Here is a 21539-nt window from a genome sequence, read left to right on the forward strand (position 1 = left end):
ATTCTATCTTTATTTGGAGTTTTTAAAATGCAATATTTCTACCCAATATGATTAGAAATTTCAACATAAGATATCTTCATCTAACTAAAGAAGGATATCTTCATCTAACTAAAGAATGATCTTAAATATAAGTGGGGATATAACGTTAGGATGTCTGAGAATAAATTTTTGGTCAGAAAATGAAAATAAATTTAGGTTATAATCATTTCCATTTTTTACAATTATGGAAGTCATTCACACGCAGACATAAAAAGCAAACACATCAACAGCGTATTAGAAAAAATGCATTAATAATATATTAATGCCAAATTATTCATCTCAGGGAAACTTAAAGGCCTACCTCTATAAACTTAGAAAAATGGTCCATATTCTGTAAAGGGAGAGTTGAGTAAAAAAAAAAAAAACACAACTTTCCTTGTTAAGTCAATCTGTATCCATATTGTTTACTTTATCTGTATTATAATTAAAACATTTAAATTGGGATTTTTATAAAATTTTCTATTCAGTCACAAGTACAGAGGATAAATGATTTTTAAATGTTTCCATATTATTTCATTCAAAAAGTATTATAAAATGAAACAATTTAAATAATTTTTAATTAATCAAGAAAAGGTGATAACTCATATTTTTAATATGTTGATAAAGATGGAGACATATTCCTAGATGATCCCCAAATGGAATTCACTTTTCCTCAAAATGTTCAGAATTGCATAAGCAGAAAAGTCTATCTTTCCTTCATGAGATGCAGTTTTTAAGTTAAAAATATTTATTTTAAAATACCATTTGAAACGTAAGTTGGCCCTTATTCTTTGGAGAAGGTTTAACATTAATACAGATAATTTTTCTAATTGAAAGACACCCAGCTGAGACGTCAATAAAGCTCTCTGGTTTTACAGAACTGAATTACCATGTAAAAAAGAAAAACCTCTATTTTTTTCCAAAGTGAATTATTTAATAAATAGTTTTCATGATAAAAAGTTCAATTTTGAGCTAGAGATACATATTTGACACTTGGTAGTATAATTCTAAGAGAATTAGAGAAAAACACAGATTTGAAAATTTTCTCCTGACCTAAACAGCTTTATGACAAGTCAAATGAAATGTTCCATGAAGATAAATATGTCATGGATAAATGATGGAAAATAAACACTATTTCAATATCACTTATTTTATTCCACTGTCACTTCCCCCCTCTCTGTAATAATTACCTATGCACAAACTCTAGATGGCAATATTGCACTTACTGTACTTTTGAGAAAATTGTCGCAGTCGATCCCCACATATCCTCTTTATCAACATTTTATGTGCCATGGATCTATAGCCTCTTATTATAAGTGTAATGAAGCAGAAGTTATTGAAGCATTTTATTGATTGCTCAGATCACAAGTTTACTGCCATACTGAATTGGCACCTTACTCACTGAAGCAAACTGCTGACACCTTTTTTAAAAAGTGACAACTACATCTATTTCATGACCAGAAATCCATTTTCATCTCTATCAAGACAAGAATGCAATTTTCACTTCATTTAACTGATGTTAGGCCTGCTCAAAGCATGACACTTAGAAAGAGACACAAGTTTAAGGTTCTTAAAATACTTCAAGTAACTAGAATGCAGCTTGGTTTCAGGAAAAAAAAAAAATCAACAATCACTCAAATCTGCAAACAACCTAATATTCTAAAAAAAATTACTTACCAGAACCTTCAGAAGTAGTTTTCATCTCGAAATGACTATCACACTATTTTCATGTTTTTAATAGTATATTATGTTTATATATTATAGATTTTGTTCCAAGGTTTCAAAGGATAATTAGGAAGTTTGTTAAAAATTGAAATATTTTAAGTGCTGTCACAGAAAGGCTAAGTCAAAGAAACAGCTCAATTTTTAAAGTATATACAGAAAATGAAATAGAGATAGTTATTCATTCAATGATGTAGAACCAATAAATTATTTTAATTGACACAGGATCTGAAAAGACAAACTTCAAGCACTTCTTTTTTGAAAAATTAAAATACTAAGATTCCTTTTAAAATACTTTATGCAATAAACAAATTTTGTCAATAATAAATGTAATTCAAGCATATTTTGAGATGAATCAATTCTGGATAGAATTATATTATACTGTTGTTTGACACCTAATTACCAAACTTATTGAAAGTGTGGATAAAGTGAGCCAACATTAACTTACACAATTTTTTAAACAAAATCTAAGTGCTTTGGTAGAGCTTAGTTTTAGTATGTTAACAAAATACATTTCAATTTTAAACTGCAAAAACAATATATACTGAAGCTAGACGGTTATTTCCTCATCAAATAATATGCCCACAAAATAAATCTGCAATATTGTTACAATTTAAAAAGTAAAACCTAATTTTTGAAATAGAAATTCAGTACCTGAGATTGCTAAACACAATATGTCAAATATAGAACTTTTACATATAACATATATAACAGCATCCAAAAAAGTTAACTTGCTTAAATTAATTAACAAAAGAGACTATATACATGCAAAAAAATTTAAATTTAAATCACTCAGGCCAAAAATTACATAATCCTCAACAAACTTTATTAAGTAATGATTTACTACAAATAGCTCAAATACACATTTCAAAATTAAAATTACAGAAATAAAACATTTTCCCACAACTTCAGACATAAATAGAAATTGCAGTGTTTTTCAATACACTACCAAAGTTTAGAAAATACCCCAAGAATTTAAGAAATATTGGAGAATACTTTGGTTTATTTATTTTGCTTTAAGTAATCAAATCAGCTAAAATTTAATATCAAACTTAATCATTTTATTCCGAAGTGCTAAAAACTAGGAGTAGAATTAAAAATTCCTTAAGATTTCTTAAATTCACAGATTCACATTTTTTCATGGCTTAATGAATTCAGGGGCTATGACTCTTCCTAATTAAGATGGTGCTTACCATGATATTATAGTTAGATACTCATTTCCCTTTTTTCTCTCTGAATTTCAAAAATAACTATGCAATCTATAAGAACTGTTAGGCCATACTGTGAACAGCTTTAAATGATTAAAACTGAAAGTTTATGAGTGCTTTCAAAAATTGTATTTAAAAAAAAAAGTACTATGCATTCTTATGTAAAAGTCTCCAGGAATTTTGTTGGTTGGGGGGGAAATTCAAACTTGGGAAGACATTTTCAGAAATGAGTGTTTCTCAAAAATCACATTTGTACTTAACACTGCCCATCAGCCATTCTGAGTCATTACTTGTATAGCTGCCTGGCACAGCTCCATGCACGTTTATGCATCTTTACAGTGTTTCTGAACAGACTGCCATATTTTGTTTACTGACAGCAACTAAAAGCTCTATGTGGGATGATAAATAAAGAAGATCATGTTTAAAAATCACTAATATCATTTTAAAAGGTAGTGCAGCCTTGTGTTTTGGTCTCTCCTTAGCTGTGTTAGGCCTATGAATGACAGCTTCCCTGCTTGAAGCACACAGAAAGCACAGCCTTCCTCATTCACTGACAGGACTGTGGCCTTTTCACACGTTCCTTCCACAGCAGTGTTTGTCCCCAAACACTAGAACTCGACACAATGGCATTCCTACTTCAACACCCCCACCAACAGCACCACTACATAACAAGAATGCTAATGAGATGGAACGGCCCTGTCGCTGAAAGTGTTAACTACATTTCATAGGAATGCGTTTATGCAATTGCAAAGATTACCAATTAAATAGATTCTGCTTAGCTCCAAGCAATTTCTAAGATGCTTCCACTTTTAAGGAAATAAATGTGATAAATGTATGTCTAAGTGACTTTATGCTGTTCTAAATAAAATATCTCATTTTAATACACACGAATCAGTATATATTTAAGACCACCCTAATGCAGTGTGCTTAAATCAGTTGCATGCTATAACAGCCAAGCTAAAGTTAAAAATTGAAAAATGAGTAAGTTTGTAAACATAAAACCAGTAGCCCTGACTTTTCTTTTAAAGCTATATTATCGCAATTTATTTAAAATAAATTTCCTTTGGGAATGACAAAATTTAAAGCTTATATTTCGACAGACATCAAGATAATATTGTTGTTTTTATACGTGGTCTCAAAAGTGAAATAAACTGAAATAATATCAAGAATAATCTAATCATACAATTTATAAACTTTAATTTGTTAAGGAAATAGGAATCATCATCTACCTCCATTTCACCTATCTAAAGATTCTTTAACACAATCTTATATAAAACTAAATAGAAAAGGCTATACCAAAGGTCAAATGAAGTAAGTGTAGTTCAAACAAAGTTCATTAATTCTTAAGAAGGATATTTGCTAAGAAATCCCACTCACAAATAAAGATATTGTCAGGCTTAACACCTAAGCACTGATGGTCTGTTAAGGGTATGACTACAGTGACTTCTCTAAACATTCAAATAATTTTAAATTAAGTCTTAATATAACACTACGAAAGAAGAAAACCTCAAGCATACATAAAATAGAGCACATCTAAAGCAACAGAAATTTACATAAAAATACATAATGAGCAAACTTCTGCTTATTTTTCTTCATTTTTATATTTCCAAATAAAACTTAAGTATCATATTAAAACTGCTGAATGTAAAGCTGTGAATTATTACAACTTAGTGGAAGAAAAAAGCTTTAGGAGAAATGGAAAAGAGCATAGGTTTCAAAATATTCTTAAATTTCATATAATGTTGAAATCTTTACGGACTGCCCAAACAGACAATCACAGAGACACTAAAATGTTAAATTTTGTTCATAATTTAATATTTAATAAAATATATTTTTCATCAATTTTGAGTCATAAAGAATTTTTTAATGAAAGCACTAAGTAATTCTGAAAGTATTTTTTTCTTACAATGCACAGAGCTCTTTTAAATCTAGTATAGCAATTTATACTTATTTAAATTTTACATGTTTAAGACAGTGGAAGAAAAACATGCCATTACTTTCTGGGATGTTTCTTATTTCTAACATCCTTACTTGAAATAAAACTTAGAAAATGTTTAAGCTTGTCTTTAGATTTTATTTAAACAGTGCTTTTCTTGAATTGGAGAATTGTCTCATTATTTCTTCTAACATTAAATAATTTTAAATTTCAATAAGTGGAATCAAACCACATAATTCCAAAAAATTATTGTAATGCAATTAATCATGATCCATTTTATAATATCATGATATCTTAAAACTTAAATAATATTTCAACTACAATAACTTAATCTAAATGCAATAAAATATTTTATACTAGTTTCTATATATAATGGCTTAATAAAGAACATTCGTTTGGATTTTTCTTTCTTTCATTGTATTATTATGAATAGTCTTATCTATGATAATTATAATCCTGTTTCTGGATCTGCTGAAATTAACGAGGCAAACCAAACACATTTTGCGAAGTTTTCTTGGGAAGATGTTTTTTGCTAGTTCTGGATACCTTAGTACAACACTTTATTCCAAAGTCAATACAAGTTGTTCTTTTCCAAACTCGACAGCAGGAGGTGCTGTGTGAACACTAAGACTGATAGCCCATTCCCACCTCCCCTTCCTCTCTGCAAGCAGAGAATAATATAGCATGATGCTTTCAAAATATTCATTTTTCAGCAGTCTGTGGTCTCGGATAATGAGCCCAGTTCTAAACTGGAACCTCCCAGTTCAAAATATAAAACCTAGTCCTCATTTAGCTTGGTAAAAACATGTGCTTCGATTCTTAAAACCAAGTACAAAGAGGATTTTTTAAATGTGGCAATTCCATTTTTATGTTATAAATGGCATCAGTTATTCTGCTTTACAAATGTGAATCCTACTTTAAGATAAATCAAAAGTCCCTATACATGATTATAAAAATACTAGCCTTTACCCACACACATACAAATATGAAATAAATACACAGGAATTAAAGGACAAAATCCGGTTTAACCTGATTCAAATAAACTAACTCTGTTTCTATACTTTTGACTCCTGAAACAGACAAGTTAAATAAGGATAAATGAAGTAAGTTACTCTTGACATAAAGTTGATTCACAATTTCATTTTTCAGAATGTGATTTGTTGTATTCTAGACCCCGTAAATCTGATTTTATGCTGGAAAAAAATAGAATGCTAAACATTTAAACCTTCAAATGACTTAGGAGCTATTTATTCTCTTGTTTAAAGTAATTGTCTATAGAATTTCCATGTAAGAAGCTGCCTTCACTTTGCCCAGTATGCGCTGCAAGAAAAGATGAGACATACGACATCTTATACCAAAAGACAGATACAATTAGCTCCATTATTGTTGGCTTTGAGATTACAGAAACAGCATTTTTGGCTCCCTAACAGGAACTGAGCTCACAAAATACATGTCACAGTTCTTTTATGACACAATGCCAATCATTGCCTCTATACAACCAAGTATATTTTTAAAACATATAATAAAGAAATTTTTAAAGAAGGATGACTCACCTGTTTATAATATTTTTTTGCAGACTTTAATCGTTGGTACAGGGCCAAAAGAACTCCTTGGATGTACATCTTAGCTCCTGAGGGGCTGAAACCTTCTCCCTTAGAGACCCAAAGTGGTCCTCGCAAAGGTGTGATGGAATTTTGCAGGCATTTTTCAAGCAGAGGAACTATGCGAGAAAAGAAGGGAAAAAAATTCTTTTGACCCAACCCAACCGAAATACACTGCCTGGAACACAGCCCCAGTACCAGAGCTAACTCTTAACATCTATTATTTATATCTGACCTGGGTTAAGTCTTAGAGAGGCAATTCCTGCGTTACTAGTGGCCACCATGAAGGATGTATTTATATTGAGACACCCCCCATGCAAGACTCATAAGCTTTGTGAGCACACCTGAATAGTTCTGAAGTGTGCCTAACTAGCTGCACAGAGTGTCATGGTGTGCACTGATTGCCTTATCTTCTCATTTATCACAGATGAGTTGGAACCAACCTTGCTGAAACCTACTTGTATTGTCCTGATAAAATTGTAAGATCCATGTTGTTTCTGTACACAGCTTCTTGTAGGGCAGTCTATATACCTAAAACATCACATCTGGAAATTATTCATAAAATATAATCCACACCTTTACAAACCATCCTATTTCATGATTTTTGTTGCATTCCTTAAGTAACCCATACAACAGGGCGGCAAGACTGTTTAAAAACAGGGGGCAGAATCTTAAACAAGCATTTTATCATACCTTTCTTTTTTCAGTTTCTGGAATATGAAACAGTCAAGGATTTAGGAATGCTATTCCAGCATGCGTTTTGTAAATAGATAAAAGATATTTACTTATGGGTATGTACTGCAATATCCATAAGGAGTTGACAAACATGTTTATACACTTTTTCACGCGATTAGTTTATAAAGTCTTTCTAGTGTAAAATAGTCCAATAACATGGCAGCTAGCTAACATTTTTCAAGATTTAATTTTCCTCTGAAAAGCCAGAAATCAAGAAATAAAAATGGCACACTTGGGAATCCAGAAAAAGTAAATGGTATTTTTCTTTACTTGGTCATTATTTAAGTATATACATGTGACACAAACAATGCAAAATAACTATAGGTATTGGCTACCTTATTCTGATACACATTTCTGCTAGAAAAAGGAATTAAATAGATCACCGGCAAAGAAAACAGGTCCGGCAAAGAAAATAGGTCATGCCGTTAGTTATGTTATATGTTGCATATTTTATGCAGAAAGGCCTAGCATAGCAATCTGGAAATTGAATTACAATTAGGTTCAGCTGAGCTGCTGAGAGGCTGAGTTATGCAAATGGCCTTTGCTACTGGTATTCTGCTAAATTTTGCTCTTGGTAAAAAAGTTATGCATTTTATGGCACTAAGTTCCACAACTCTCTACCAAAGCATAATTTAAAGTCTGTCTAATATGTTCAACACTAAGGAGAATGTTGAAAACAGGGTTCAAGATTTTGTTACTAATATAGTATAAAGTTAAGAGGAAATTATGAGCCAATGACTATTGAAACATCTTCTTAGATGTGTGCATAAAATTCACTTATTTAGCTTGAGAAACTAATTCCTGAAATTCATCTATCAACCTCATTTTTATACTGTCTTAGAGTAATTGCTTTTCTAAGTCTTATAACAAACACCTCAAACTTAAAAAAATATAAGATCATAAATATTATAAAAGCAATAAAAATTAAAAGATAAATGAGCTTATATTCAGAATTATAACTCTTCAACCTTTAAAAATGTATAATATAAAGCAATCTTGATTACAATTTTTTCAAAAGAAACCTAGCTTAAGAATCATCAGTGCTTTTAGTTTATTGCTACACATTCATATATTATTATGTGTTAGATTTTAATTCAAACACCTTTAATTGGTATACTCATTGAACCTGGCATACTTTTTGAACATTGAAAGGCACTACATAAATAGATATTAAGTTGAAATAAAGTTTAATAAATTGAGCAGTAGGTGATAAGCTTGAATGATTTATACCCTAGAGTTAATCTTGAATTTAAACATGAGAAAATTTTATCAGATTCTCTACCTATGCTTGTCACAAAATAACTTTCAGATTATTTATGTCAGCTCAAGGGATTCCAAAAAAAGCACTTACTAGATCTAACAACAAAAATTCTAAGTTTTTCAAAGTTTATACTCTCCACAAGAATTTTAGAAAAAATACAGCTTAGAAAATAAAATAAAATTATACCACAGCATAAGCAGTGTCAGAATTGCTACTGGATGGAAAACAGCTCCCATGTTCCACATGATTTATGTAATTAGGAATACTATGGAAACCAGAAACAGCAAAGCAAAGAAAGCAGTATTCACAAGCAGGTTTTATAAGGGACTTCAGAATCTGCTCTGAACTTGTTGAATAATCTGTTCAGTATTCCAGAATCTCCCTGCAGGAAGCAGGGTCCTCATTATAACCACAAGAGCACTAATAAAGGTTAGCCTCTGAACTAGGGATTAGAAGGCTCTTTCTTTTTAGAAGCTGCAAACTAGTAACTTTGATGATCTTCTTGAAAAGGAAGACAAAGCACACTCCAAGAACAATGTTTCCACTAACTAGGAAGGTACAGAAAACATAAGAAAATGATATGCCTAAGTACTTAAAAAGGATGTATAAATCAGCCTATGTTATACTAAAAAATAATAATATTTATTAAGCAGTTAGAATTAAAGAACTGTCCATTTAAAAAGGAGCCTCGGCCTAAAACGTACTTTTAAAATATTGTTGAATAATTGATTTTTCAAAAAAGAAGTCGCTCGACTTTTTAACCTCAACCCATAGATTTTAACATGGATGTGAATTAGTTATTTAAGTGTTTTAGTGGATATTCCTAATATTCTATACCAAATCATAGCTCATAAGTGCTCTTAACCAATGGTTTTCTTCTCTTTTATGTAGAGTTCTCTTTTTCCCTTATTATTTTTGTGTCCTTCCAACCATGTGCTTCTCTGTCTTCAAACTACTATGTAGAAATATTGCCTCATTCAAGAAAGTTATCCTATGGTCTTTTAATATTTGTGTGCGTAACTACACATAAACATTTCTTCTTATGGGAAAGGCCTTTATTACAGGTGTTCTACCTAGTTTCTCCTGTTCGCATGATTGTGGTAAGAACTTCTCTTTTCTGTATTTTCATTAAGCTAACCCTCAACATTTCATATTAAATGGTTTGGAAGTTAATCATCCCTTAAATTTAGCAATTATGCAGACATCAGTCAAATGGAATCATTTCATTGGGATCACTTCCACCCCTGGAAAGGTGAAAAGTTATGTGGATGATTACTTTTCATTCCTTTTGTTTCATCTCAAGTTATGACTATAGGGCAAAATGAAAATTAATCCAATCATTTCAATAAGTTTGGAGCTAAGACTGAGGCTGTTGATAAATCATGTGACCAAAAAGAGTAACTCCACTGGACAGAGCTGGTAGTGAGCGTCATAGGTAAACAGATTACATAACCAAAACTAGTAGCTATATTCATTTCATAATTATCAGCCAATACCTTTCTCACTCACACTGTTTCATTCCTTTTCCATTTCCTCCCCCCTTTCCCCACCTATTAATATACTCTTGTCCTTCAAGGCTCATATCAAATGTTACCACCTCTGGCAAAATATCCTAAATGATTTAGGTAGAATTAATTGCTCCCTCCTCTATGCCTCCCATAGCATTCTCTCTCTCTCTCTTTTTTTTTATTGATTTGTATTAGTCCATATCTTGTCCCCTCCCACTTTCATCCCCCAGTAAATCCTAAAACATTTTGGAGTTTGAAGTCATGATATTTTTTAGTTTGGTGAAAGCGGTGCTCAACAAATGTCTACTAGATGAATAAATGGTACTGCAGATATACTGTAGACAGTCTTCTGGGTAAGTTTTAAGAACATAACTACAACTATCCATGATCATTTAGAACCTGTAACTTTCTATTACCTAAAATAATTTGATCTGAATTTGTTAAATAAACATGAATATACCCGAATTTCAAAGCATATTTAGGATGTGTGCAATTGTTTTTATTTTAATTTTCCTTATATGATTATGAAGACTAAGGAGGAAAATAAATATAAAAAGAAAGCCATAAGATTTGGGAAGGAAGCATTAACTAGACAGGAGAAGGCCAGAGATGGGTATTTTTTAAAAGTCCTTGGAAAACCCTTATGTACTTTATCCTACCTTGTCATAAAACATGCTTCTATAGGAATAGGCACATAATAAAATTTAAGTGACAGAGCAATAATATTAGATTAAGGTCAAAATAACTCTTTTAAATAAAAAAGGTAATTTCTTCTAAGAGCCCCAAAAATGAGTTCAAATGTTAAATAAGAAAATAAACTGTTCAGCCTTCAAGAGGATCTTCTTTAAAACTATTTCATCACTGATAAGAAGTGTGAACTTACTTGGGATACATAATGGAGGCAGTACATGATAAGGAACCAAAAATCTCTCTAAAGAGAAACCACAAAGCTAATCAAATTTGTCTATCAGATTTAGACTGGAATATTCTGTCATGATCTATACCGAGGGAATATATATCCCTCTCCAAAAGCAACATCCTACATTGAAAGGGCCACTTTGCATACTGCATTTCAATCTAATATGGAAAGCTAAAAAGATCAGGATTTTTTGTTAATAGCATTTCAAGAAGCACAGGGAATAATCAAAGGCTTTAATAACTTGCTTACAATAAAAAATTAAGTCATGCCAATTAAATATCCATAACCATAATTAACATAATATTGTAATTTTCACATTTCAGTCAGAGTACATGAGACTATGAAAGGAAAGAACACTGCCCAGAGTATAGTTACCTATAAAGAAACTTCTATATATTCTTTGGCAGCAAGCTGCAGATCCAGCTTCTAAAATACTTGGCTATTGCTAACAAGATACCATTTAGAAATACACCAAGACATTTGGGAATTTCCCACCAATTCAACCTATTCAATTGGCTTTTTTTTTTTTTAAATGAAGTTGACCTAAAAAGTCTTCTTTGGTCAAAACAAAGTAAGTTTTTAAAAGATACTAAGATGTGACTGCTTCCCAGTCCAGGAAGTATGACTGCAGGGAGTTTGAGCTAGTGCCAAGGTATGTGTGTATTTTAATGTTCCTTATCCAGCTTTACGAAATAGTTGGAAAGCTCCTGGTCCCACAGCAACCATCAGACACCATACAAAAGCATGGTCTGCAGGGAAGATTGAATGATGGAGAACACACTGTCTCCTGTGTTGCTTGATTTATATCGGTGTATTTTTATCCAAACAAAACTAAACTAACAGCTGCTGTGTACTTTTGTTTACATGCTATATGTCAAATCTTATTGTCCCTAAGGTACTTATGAGAAAAGATTTAGAAGTCGCTTTCTTAAATACCGATGCCTACCCAAATTTGGATTTTTCCTCCACTGAACAAAATGACAAGCACATGATTGCTATACTTAGAGCAATCTTTCACAGCTGCTTTAGTTTTTCAGTGATCCTATTAAACTGACGGCATATTGCCTGTGGGGTCTACAGTGTTATAATACTGCTGTAAGAGACATTGATTTGTATGACAGGATCAAACAGAATAGTGATGCACTGAAGGAAGAATTTCATAGGTCATACTGTTTTTACCTGAGTAAAATTTAATTTGGACATTATGACCTTTATAGGACACCTGGTTATTTTAATTGCTGATGTGTGGATGAATGCTGACGTTAAGGCTTAGGAGGTATGAAATCTTAGAAAGTCCGCTCCATTTTGAAAATGCAGCCTGAGTCATGTTTTTTTTCTTAAACTGAACGAAGTAGCTGTGCATTAAATATGCTGGCACATCTTCTGCTTGAGCAAGTGGACCGAAATGGTGTGAATTGTTAATGCCTTGCTGCTTTGGTTCACGGCTTGTGATTGATCATTTGTAACTATATCTACTCCTTGTTCCATGAAATCAAGTATGGAGTAATGGGTTCATCAGATTTGGGGGTTAAATTGAGAGTGAAGAGGTACTGTGTGTGGAAATAAGAGTTGCCATGTTCAGGGCTGGCCTTGTAACAGCATGGAATCTAAAGGCGATATTCAAAACCACTTCACTCATCATACGCTTACTGATTCTGAATAGGGCCCATTTGCAGGGGACATTTGGTAGTTTTCCAATACGCTTTATGCCTCTTTCTACTTCCACCACCATGCACATCTTTTTTTCATACATCCCCAGTAGCACATTGGTAGAACAGGTCAGCATACACAATTCATTTATTTAAATGACTTGATTTATACAAGTAGAAATAAGCTGGGATTCTATTGTCTGATCTTTCTTTCCCCTTCAACAAAAATAATAGTGGGTGTGTGTCTTTGAAAATACAAGGATTTTGTGAACTCAATTTCTTGGACATCTAAAATATTTGATATTTAGTAGTAATGTAAAATAATTGGTTTGGCATACATGCAATTTAAGATTACTTAAAGAAATACTGAGAATTAACTATACCTAGTCAATTTTTATGTGGCCATGGCCTATACCAATACATAAAATTGAAAATGCACGACATGGTATTGTAAACTTTAAAGTTCCATTCAAAAACTTAAAGTATTATCTTAGAGTTAGTTTTAGGGAGGATAATGCACAGAACTCAACAAATAAATCTAACCTAAAATAGAAGTAATGGTCTTTAGAAATGTCATTATATAATTACTTGATCTAATAACTGACATTTTTATTACTTGAGAGTATTTGTATTTATATTACTATCCCAAAAAGTTTAACCCAAATGGTATTAAATTAGGCACAAATTAACTTTTGACTCAGTCAGAAAATAAGTAATAGAAAACAAAGTAAAACATAGGAATAAGATCAATTACACAAAGCACTTACATCTGTAAATAACATTCAAAAGCAAGCTAATTATAAAATGTCTTGAAATTCCACTGTTACATTGTACAGTCACATTAATACAAATCTAAAGATGTAGTTAACCTTTTTGTTCTTTTATTTCCTTCTTTTAAGACTCAAAGTAGGAATAATAATAATACCCAGAACAAACATACCTAATTCAGAGACTTAAAAGTCAGCTAATATGGGTAAAACAGTTTGGTACCCTTGAATGTAAATACTAAGTCAACATATTACTTACATTTTAATGATTTATTTAAGATGCAAATAGATATGTCAAGAGAGATTTATACTTTAAATGTGACAGACTAAAAAAAGCCCTAATCGTTCCAGCAATAAAAATGGAGGATTCCCTTTGACATTTATTTCTCCATGTTTGTTTCACAAAGACAGAATCTTCTATAATTAGTGTTTTTACATATTTTTGTCTACGATTTCTTCTCTCTTCTGAAAACTCTTAGGAGAAAGATAATCTCTGCTGAGTTGTGTTCTTTTACATAACTGTTAAATGCTGAGAGCTATATAAGACATTGTTTTATAACAGGTAGTAGCAATTAGGCTGTTTGTTTTCATTGGCAATTATTACAATATATTTCATAATAAACTTCTGGGATCATGGACAAGTCATTAGGGTCAGAATAGGATTTTTGGCTTTAGAGTTCTAAGGCTGAAAAATAAGAGACATAAAAACCAGAAGACAGAAAGACAAACTTAAGGATTTTCTAAAAGCAAGGATTTGGTTTAAAAATTACATGAATGACTAAAACAAGTGTACCCCAACAAAAACTAGGAGTGATGATTATATCTTCATGAATATAAAAGAGAGCTTATGTTTTAAAGATTTCAACAGGGAATTTCTGAAAATATTAAAGAGTCTACAAATAGATTAGACTACTTTGTGAATGTTCATATTGCACAGTTCTGCCTTCACATATTTAATAAAAGATGACAGTGATCCAATTATATAATGGGAGATCTCCAACTGCCACTAAAACACTTTTAAAACTCAAGCCTTAGCAAAATTCTTGATAACCTCTGTAGATCAATAGTAAAAATATAAATCAGTGGTTACTTAACCACATTCTGTTTTTGACATAAGCAACAAAGGTAGATGAAGTCCTATGCCGGGAAGTCACTAGAAGACCCTGAGGACCATGTCTAAGAAACCCTGGAACCAAGGCAAAGTCAAAGAGACTGCAATTCCAAGGAATGAAGACTTCCTGAGCAGCATCTTTCCGACACAACAGGCTCTTAACTGGCTGCCTTTGTGTATACCAAGTCTTGCCCTAGAGAGATTTAAGGACTGATTAATTATTGCCAGCACTTAGCACCCTTCTTCAGCAAGAGACCTAAATTTTTACATTTCATAATTTGAAAAGTAAAGGTAAATGCTAAGGAACTCAATGATTGAAGAGAGGCAAATACACTTAAATTTAAAGAAGAAACTTTATCCATAAGCCTAATCTTAATTCCCTAAAAAGTTGTAGAACAGATTATAAAATGGTTTGTGAACCCTCAGGAAAACATACAGTAATCATTAGGACCCAACATGGGATCACTGACTACTAAACAAATATTTAATGAACAGAGAGAGAGATTCTTGCATGGAGAGAGATTCAAGCTCCCTACATGGAGCTTGAGATTTCCTACACCAACATATAAACAATATTTCTTCCAGTGGGAACTAGGTCACAATACACTGTGGCTACCATCTATTGTCTTTAAGAAAGGTACTGCCAAATCTGTATGCCCCTTCCCAGATAAATGGGTGTATCTGTAGGAGACAAACTAGGAGAACATGTAATGTTTATAAACCTCCTATTTAAGTCCTCTATTTAGAATTCATGATTGCTTGCTTTTAAATGATTCTATTTAAAAGTCAAAGAGAATTATATTACTTAGTATCCAAAGCAAGGCAAAAAAACAATTATGAGTGGATGCTGCCTTGGCTCACAATTTCTTTCCTGAAGAAAGTTATAAAAGGAATCAGAGTGAATGAATACACACACACACACACACATACACACACACATATACATAAATATATATATATCCCTGCCTGGGGCTTGACTTTAGGCTACAGTTTATATCATTTTGAGTCACCCCCAACCCCCCTAAAACCCCCTAAACCCCTTAAAGAATAGATTTCCGTTAGATATAATTTTCCATTAGCAATGCCGTTCCTGGAGCCTAGACAGTGTGAACTATTGCAGAATTCCACATTTGGCAGAACAGGAGCAGTGCTAGATGTACAAGGATAGTACTAGGCATTTTTAGAGCACCCAAGAAGGAGGAAGCATTTTGACTAGACCTAGACCCTCTCTCATTGCCTGAATTTTCCACTTATGTTAGGCAGCATCCCTAATATTTTTTTTTTTTGAGACGGAGTCTCCCTCTGTTGCCAGGCTGGAGTGCAGTGGCGTGATCTCGGTTCACTGCAACCTCCACCTCCTGGGTTCAAGCGATTCTCCTGCCTCAGCCTCCCAAGTAGCTGGGATTACAGGTGCGTGTCACCATGCCCTGCTAATTTTTGTATTTTTAGCAGACATGGGGTTTCACCATGTTGGCCAGGATGGTCTCAATCTCTTGACCTTGTGATCCATCCACCTCAGCCTCCCAAAGTGCTGGGATTATAGGTGTGAGCCACCATGCCCAGCCCCCTAATTTTTATACTATTTTACAATATCTACTCTGTTATTTAGCCCTATGCTGAACATGGGAATACAGAGAAGTTTACAAAATCTTCACCTTCATGTAGTTTACACTCTAGATGAAAGACAGACATTAAACAAATAACTGCCAAGTAGTTTTATTAATTGCAGTTGTGATAATTACTATACACAGGGTGCTATGAATGTAACAGGGATACCCATCTATAATGCCTACTTTTATGTGCCAACTTGATGGGATCACAGGGTATCCAGACATTTGGCTGAACATTATTCTGAGTGTGTCTGTGAGGATGTTTAAGCATTTGGATAGGATAAATATTTGAATCAGTAGACTAAGTAAAGCAGATTGGCCTCTCTAATGTTGGTGGGCCTCATTCAATCAAATGAGGGCCTGAATAGAACAAAAAGGTTGAGTAACTTGGACTGTAACTAACTATGCATAGATTCTACTGGATCTCCAGCTTGCCAACTATAGAGCTTGAGTCTTCTCAGCTTCCATAATCACATGAACCAATTCCTTAAAACAAATTAAGAGAGAGACAGATAAACAGAGAGAGAGAGACACTATAAATAGATTCTGTTTCTATGGATAACCCTAAGAAATACACCACCCTAGACAAGATAACGGAAGGGGAACAGGAGCAAGAGAGAGTCAGGAAAGTTTCTCAGAAGTAATATTTAAATAAAGACCTTAACATAAGTAGGCAATAGCCTGCCAAGAGGATAGGGTGAGAGAGAATCCAAGCTAAGGAAACATGTGATAAGGTACTGGGGCATGAAGGAGAGTGTTTGAGAAACAGAAACAAAGTGATTTGAGTGCAGAGTGGAAGGAGCCAGTAATACTAAGTAAAGATAGACAAGTTGGGAATGAAGAAACCAAATCATGAAGGCCATTCAGGCCATGATACAATTAAAGTATTGGTTCAGTATGCAAGCTATGAAAGAATGAAATCGTTTTTAAAATAGTGTTAAAAGAATGATAAAATTAAAAGACTTGTGTCTAAGTTAGAGATAAGTGAGCTTGCAGACTCCACTAAATAAACAACCATATTCTTGGAGGATTAATATAATCTAAAGCAGGACTATTAGCATACTGTAAATCTCTGCCCTAATCACAGCCTAGTCAACATTTTTATAATAACTTGGACAAGGTAAAGTTGGTATGCTTACTAAATTTAAATTCCTGGGTGACAGATTAAATATCTGAAAGATCTGGACAGGCTAAACTATTAAATAAAAACCTTAGAGGTAGAAGTTTAGTAGGAATTCATATGAAAAGATCTGTTCTCACATCTAAATAACTAGCACTACAAATACAAGATAAGAAAGAAGTAGCTTAAAAGCAAATTGTGAAAATAAATTTGGGGGCTTTCATTGGCTGCAAGTTCAATATAGATTAATTATATGATGTGTCTAATAGGAATAATAATGCAATTTTAGGTAACATACTGACCTGGAAAAAAAGAGAGGGTAGGGCTGTTTTACTCATCGATTGACCTGGAAAATTGTGTACAATTTAGGGCCTCACAAAGAGGAATACTGAAATAACTAGACAGAACAGAGAAGAGTGAGCAGGATGATGAGAAGCCAGATAAATAGTTGAAGAGGCTAGGGATATTTAACCTCGAAACACTTAAATGATACATATTCAAATATATGAAAGGCAATCACAGACTAGGAATTAATTTCAGGACCAATGATAAATATTTAAAAGAAGAGATTTCTGTTAGATATAAAACAGATTTTTTAGAGAAAGTATAGCTGTCAGAAATGGAACAAGCAGTGACAGGATGGACACTTGTTGCAGACAATTTAGAGGAGATTCATGAACAAAGTGAGATTTTGGTGATCACCAAAGGCCCTTCTGATGCTGAGATCAAAAGTAAATCAATCAACAACACTGTCCTGAAGCAGATACTGAAAAAAATAGTCATTATCATTTGTCTTATACTACATTGAGTATCAAAAATGAGAATCTTCTAGCTTTTAAAGTTCTATAGAAAGTAGCAAAACACTACTCAGAGTGGTCAGTGAATCATTAAGCATGAGAACTACCAACAAAAAGCAGTTAATAGTGAGTAATTCATTGCAAATGTAATTCAACAAAGAAATTTTTGGAATTCTAATTAATTCATTCACTTAAAAGTATTTTCATCTCTTACTATGTTTTAGGCACTATAACATAGACTATGCTTACTAATTATTTATTTGAATATTAATATTTTTGAGGACCTATGATATGCCCAGTTCCATCGTAGATATTAGGAGAGTTTTGGAGATTTTTTTTTTTTTTTTTGAGATGGAGTCTTGCTCTGTCACCCAGGCTGGAGTGCAGTGGCACGATCTTGGCTCACTGCAAGCCCTGCCTTGGAGATTTTTTTAAAAGTAAAAGACAAAAAGTTATCTTTAGTTAAAGAAATAAGAATGATACACAAAACAGAAATACTATATAAACAATTTTATGGTTTATGATACAGAAAAAAATCAAAAGAGGTTATGAAAAGAAGGTATTAGTAAACCAAATAGATAAAGTAGGATTTAAATAATATTTTAAAACTTTGCAGACTGACCTGCCTTGTAAAAGACTCAGAGAGCCCACCTAAGCCATGCCTGAATTCCTGACCCACAAAAATTGAGAAATAGTATGTTTTTTTTTCTTTAAGCTGCTAAATTTTGGGATAATTTGTCAGGCAGCAACATATAACTAATACCAATTTTAGAAAAGAGATAATACAGTGTATTCCATTATTATTCAAAGTATTTGTTGCCCCTCCCTGAAGGAAAAGTACACTTCCCACCTTATTCATGTCAGGTTTAGCTGTGTCACTTGCAATGCTCTTCCCCGTGGAAGGGCCAGACATCCTCACACTGTTGAATTAAGAAGATGGCATGTGACTTGCTTTGACATATGCAAGTGTAGCTGCAGTCAACCCACACCAACATGTAGCATGAGTGCAAAATAATACATTTCTATAAGCCACTGAAAGTTATAGGGCAAAATAATACACTGAAAGTTGTGGAGTCATTTGTTACCGTAAAATAATATATCCTAACTGACACAACTCACTGAACTTTGAATAGATGGAGAATTGGAAGATTATTCCAAGTGAGCAGAAAATAGCATAAAGAAGGGTAAGGAAGCTGGGCATCCCATGTGTCACTGAATGCTCTGGAACATTAAAGAGACTGATCTAGCTACAACTAAAGGTCCATGTTGGGTACTTGTGAGTTGTGGGTGATTAAGTCGGATGACTGAGCAAGATCACATAGTGAAGTTTCTTGAATGTGAAAATCGAGAATGTGCAGATTGTCATGAAATGTAACATTTTGAACAATAAAAAAATTGAGGGATATTTAGGGAGATTACTCTGACAATACAAAGGATTAAGATTTAGGAATAGAATTTAGCTGTCTAAATAGTGAATAACAATTATGTGATAACATTTAAGAAGTACAAATAGCTTACTATATTTGGTACGTATTGCCACAGTAATATTGCACAACAAACCACCACAAAACTCAGCGGCATAAAACAATAAGCATTCACTTAGCTCATGAGTCTGCAAGTTAACAGGGTGGTTCTGCTGGTCTTGCCTGGGCTTGCTCACATGTCTTGGAATCAGCTGGCTGTCAGCTGAGCTAGGGTGACCTTGGCTGGAACAAGTGGGGCAAATTGGTTCTGCTCCATTTGTCTTTTTTTTAAATAATTTATGGAGGTGAAATTCACATAACATAAAATCAACCATTTTAAAGTGAAGAGCTCAGTGGCATTTAGTAGATTCAAAATGTGCAACCATCACCTCTATATAGTTCCAAAATATTTCCATCATTCCAAAGTAAAACCACTTATACAAACATTAAGCAGAGTCTCCTTTTCCCTCAGGCCATGACAAACACCAATCTGCATTCTGTCTCTGTGGATTTATTCGCTCTGGATGTTTCAAATAAATGGAATCATATAATATGTTACCTTTTATGTCTGGCTTCTTTCACTGAGCATAATGTGTTCAAGATTCACCCATACTGTAGCATTATCAGCATTTCATTCCTTTTCATAGCTGAATAACATTCCATTGTATGTATATACTACCATTTGTTCCTACAGTTGCAGGACATTTGGCTTCATGAACATTCATGAACATTTGGCTTTTGGCTATTACGTATAGTGCTGCTATAAACATGCATGTACATATACTTGTTTGAGTACCTGTTTTTAATTTTTTTTGCCTAAATATCTAGAAGTGGAATTGTAGGGCCATGTGGTAATTCTGTGTTTTTCTCTTGGAAGACTCATCAAATTGTTTTCCAAAGTGGCTGTACCATTATCCATTTCCACAAGCAATGTGTGAGGGTTCCTTCCACTTTCTTTACATCCTCAACAACACTTGTTATTCTCTGTGTGTGTGTGTGTGTGAGTATGTGTGTGTGAGTTTTATTATAGCCATCCCAGTATGTGTGAAGTAGTACTTCATTGTAATTTTTGACTTGCATTTCCCTAATGATTAAGGATGTTGAGTGTCTTTTCATGTGCTTGTTGCCATTTGTATAACTTCTTTGGGAAAAGGTTGATTCAAGTCCTTTGCCCATTTTTTAATTGAATTGTTTGTTTTTTGTTGTTGAGCGTGAGTTCCTTATATATTCCAGGTTTTAAACCCTTTTCAGATAGATAATTTGCAAATATTTTTTCCATTCTAGGGTTTGTCTTTTCACTTTCTTGATAATGTCCTTTGGTGCACAAAAATTCCAAATTTAATGAAGTCCAATTTAGCTATTTTTTTCTTTTCTTTGCTCATACTTTTGATATTATGTCTAAAAACTGATTGCCAGATCCACAGTCGTGAAAATGTGAACCTATGTTTATTTCTGAGTTTTATGGTTTTTGCCCTTTTATTTAGATTGCTGATCCATTTTGAGTTAATTCATGTTTATGATGTGAAGTATGGGTCCAACTTCAGTCTTTTGCATGTGGATATCCAGTTCTACCAGCACCATTGATTGAAGACACTATTCTTTTCCCAGTGAATGGTCTTGACACCTTTGTCAAAAGTCAATTGGCCACAGATGTATTGGTTTATTTCTGGACTCTGAATTCTATTCCATTGGTCTATATGCCTATCCTTATGCCAGTACCACACTCTTTGAACTACTGTAGTTTTACTTGTAGTAAGTTTTGAAATTGGGAAGTGTGAGTTCACTCCAAGTAGTTTGCAAGGTTAAGAGTACAGTCCAATCCTCCACAAGACTGTCTTTACTTAAGACAACAGCCACATGTTTGGCGGGTCCCCATGCCACTCTTACTTCTGACCAGCTGGCTACAAATTCTGGGATTTATACTACTCCTTCAGGTTAAATAATTTCTAGATGTCTCACAAAACTCAGGAAAGTGCTATACTTATGGGGTCAAATTGGTCTGAAACCTTGAGAAATACAGAAGTGCTGTTGGAGAGCAAATAACAAAAAAGTCTGAGACTTATGAAGTGGCTTTCACTGAGTGGTGTCATGTTTTGATGCTGCTTTTATATGCA

At 33.2% G+C, this 21539-nt stretch overlaps 1 protein-coding gene across 5 annotated transcripts in view; it reads right to left on the reverse strand.

The window, feature by feature from the left end:
• Window positions 1–21539, reverse strand: part of DCDC1 (doublecortin domain containing 1) — a 401001-nt gene that overhangs the window by 273245 nt on the left and 106217 nt on the right. For all 5 annotated transcript variants that reach the window (XM_055356896.2, XM_055356899.2, XM_055356900.2 and 2 more), the window contains one exon: window positions 6438–6604. In XM_055356896.2, the coding sequence (XP_055212871.2) occupies window positions 6438–6604 (167 nt within the window). The remainder of the gene's footprint in view (window positions 1–6437; window positions 6605–21539) is intronic.

The sequence above is a fragment of the Gorilla gorilla genome, chromosome 9, assembly GCF_029281585.2.
Source record: "Gorilla gorilla gorilla isolate KB3781 chromosome 9, NHGRI_mGorGor1-v2.1_pri, whole genome shotgun sequence".
NCBI classification, from domain to species: domain Eukaryota; kingdom Metazoa; phylum Chordata; class Mammalia; order Primates; family Hominidae; genus Gorilla; species Gorilla gorilla.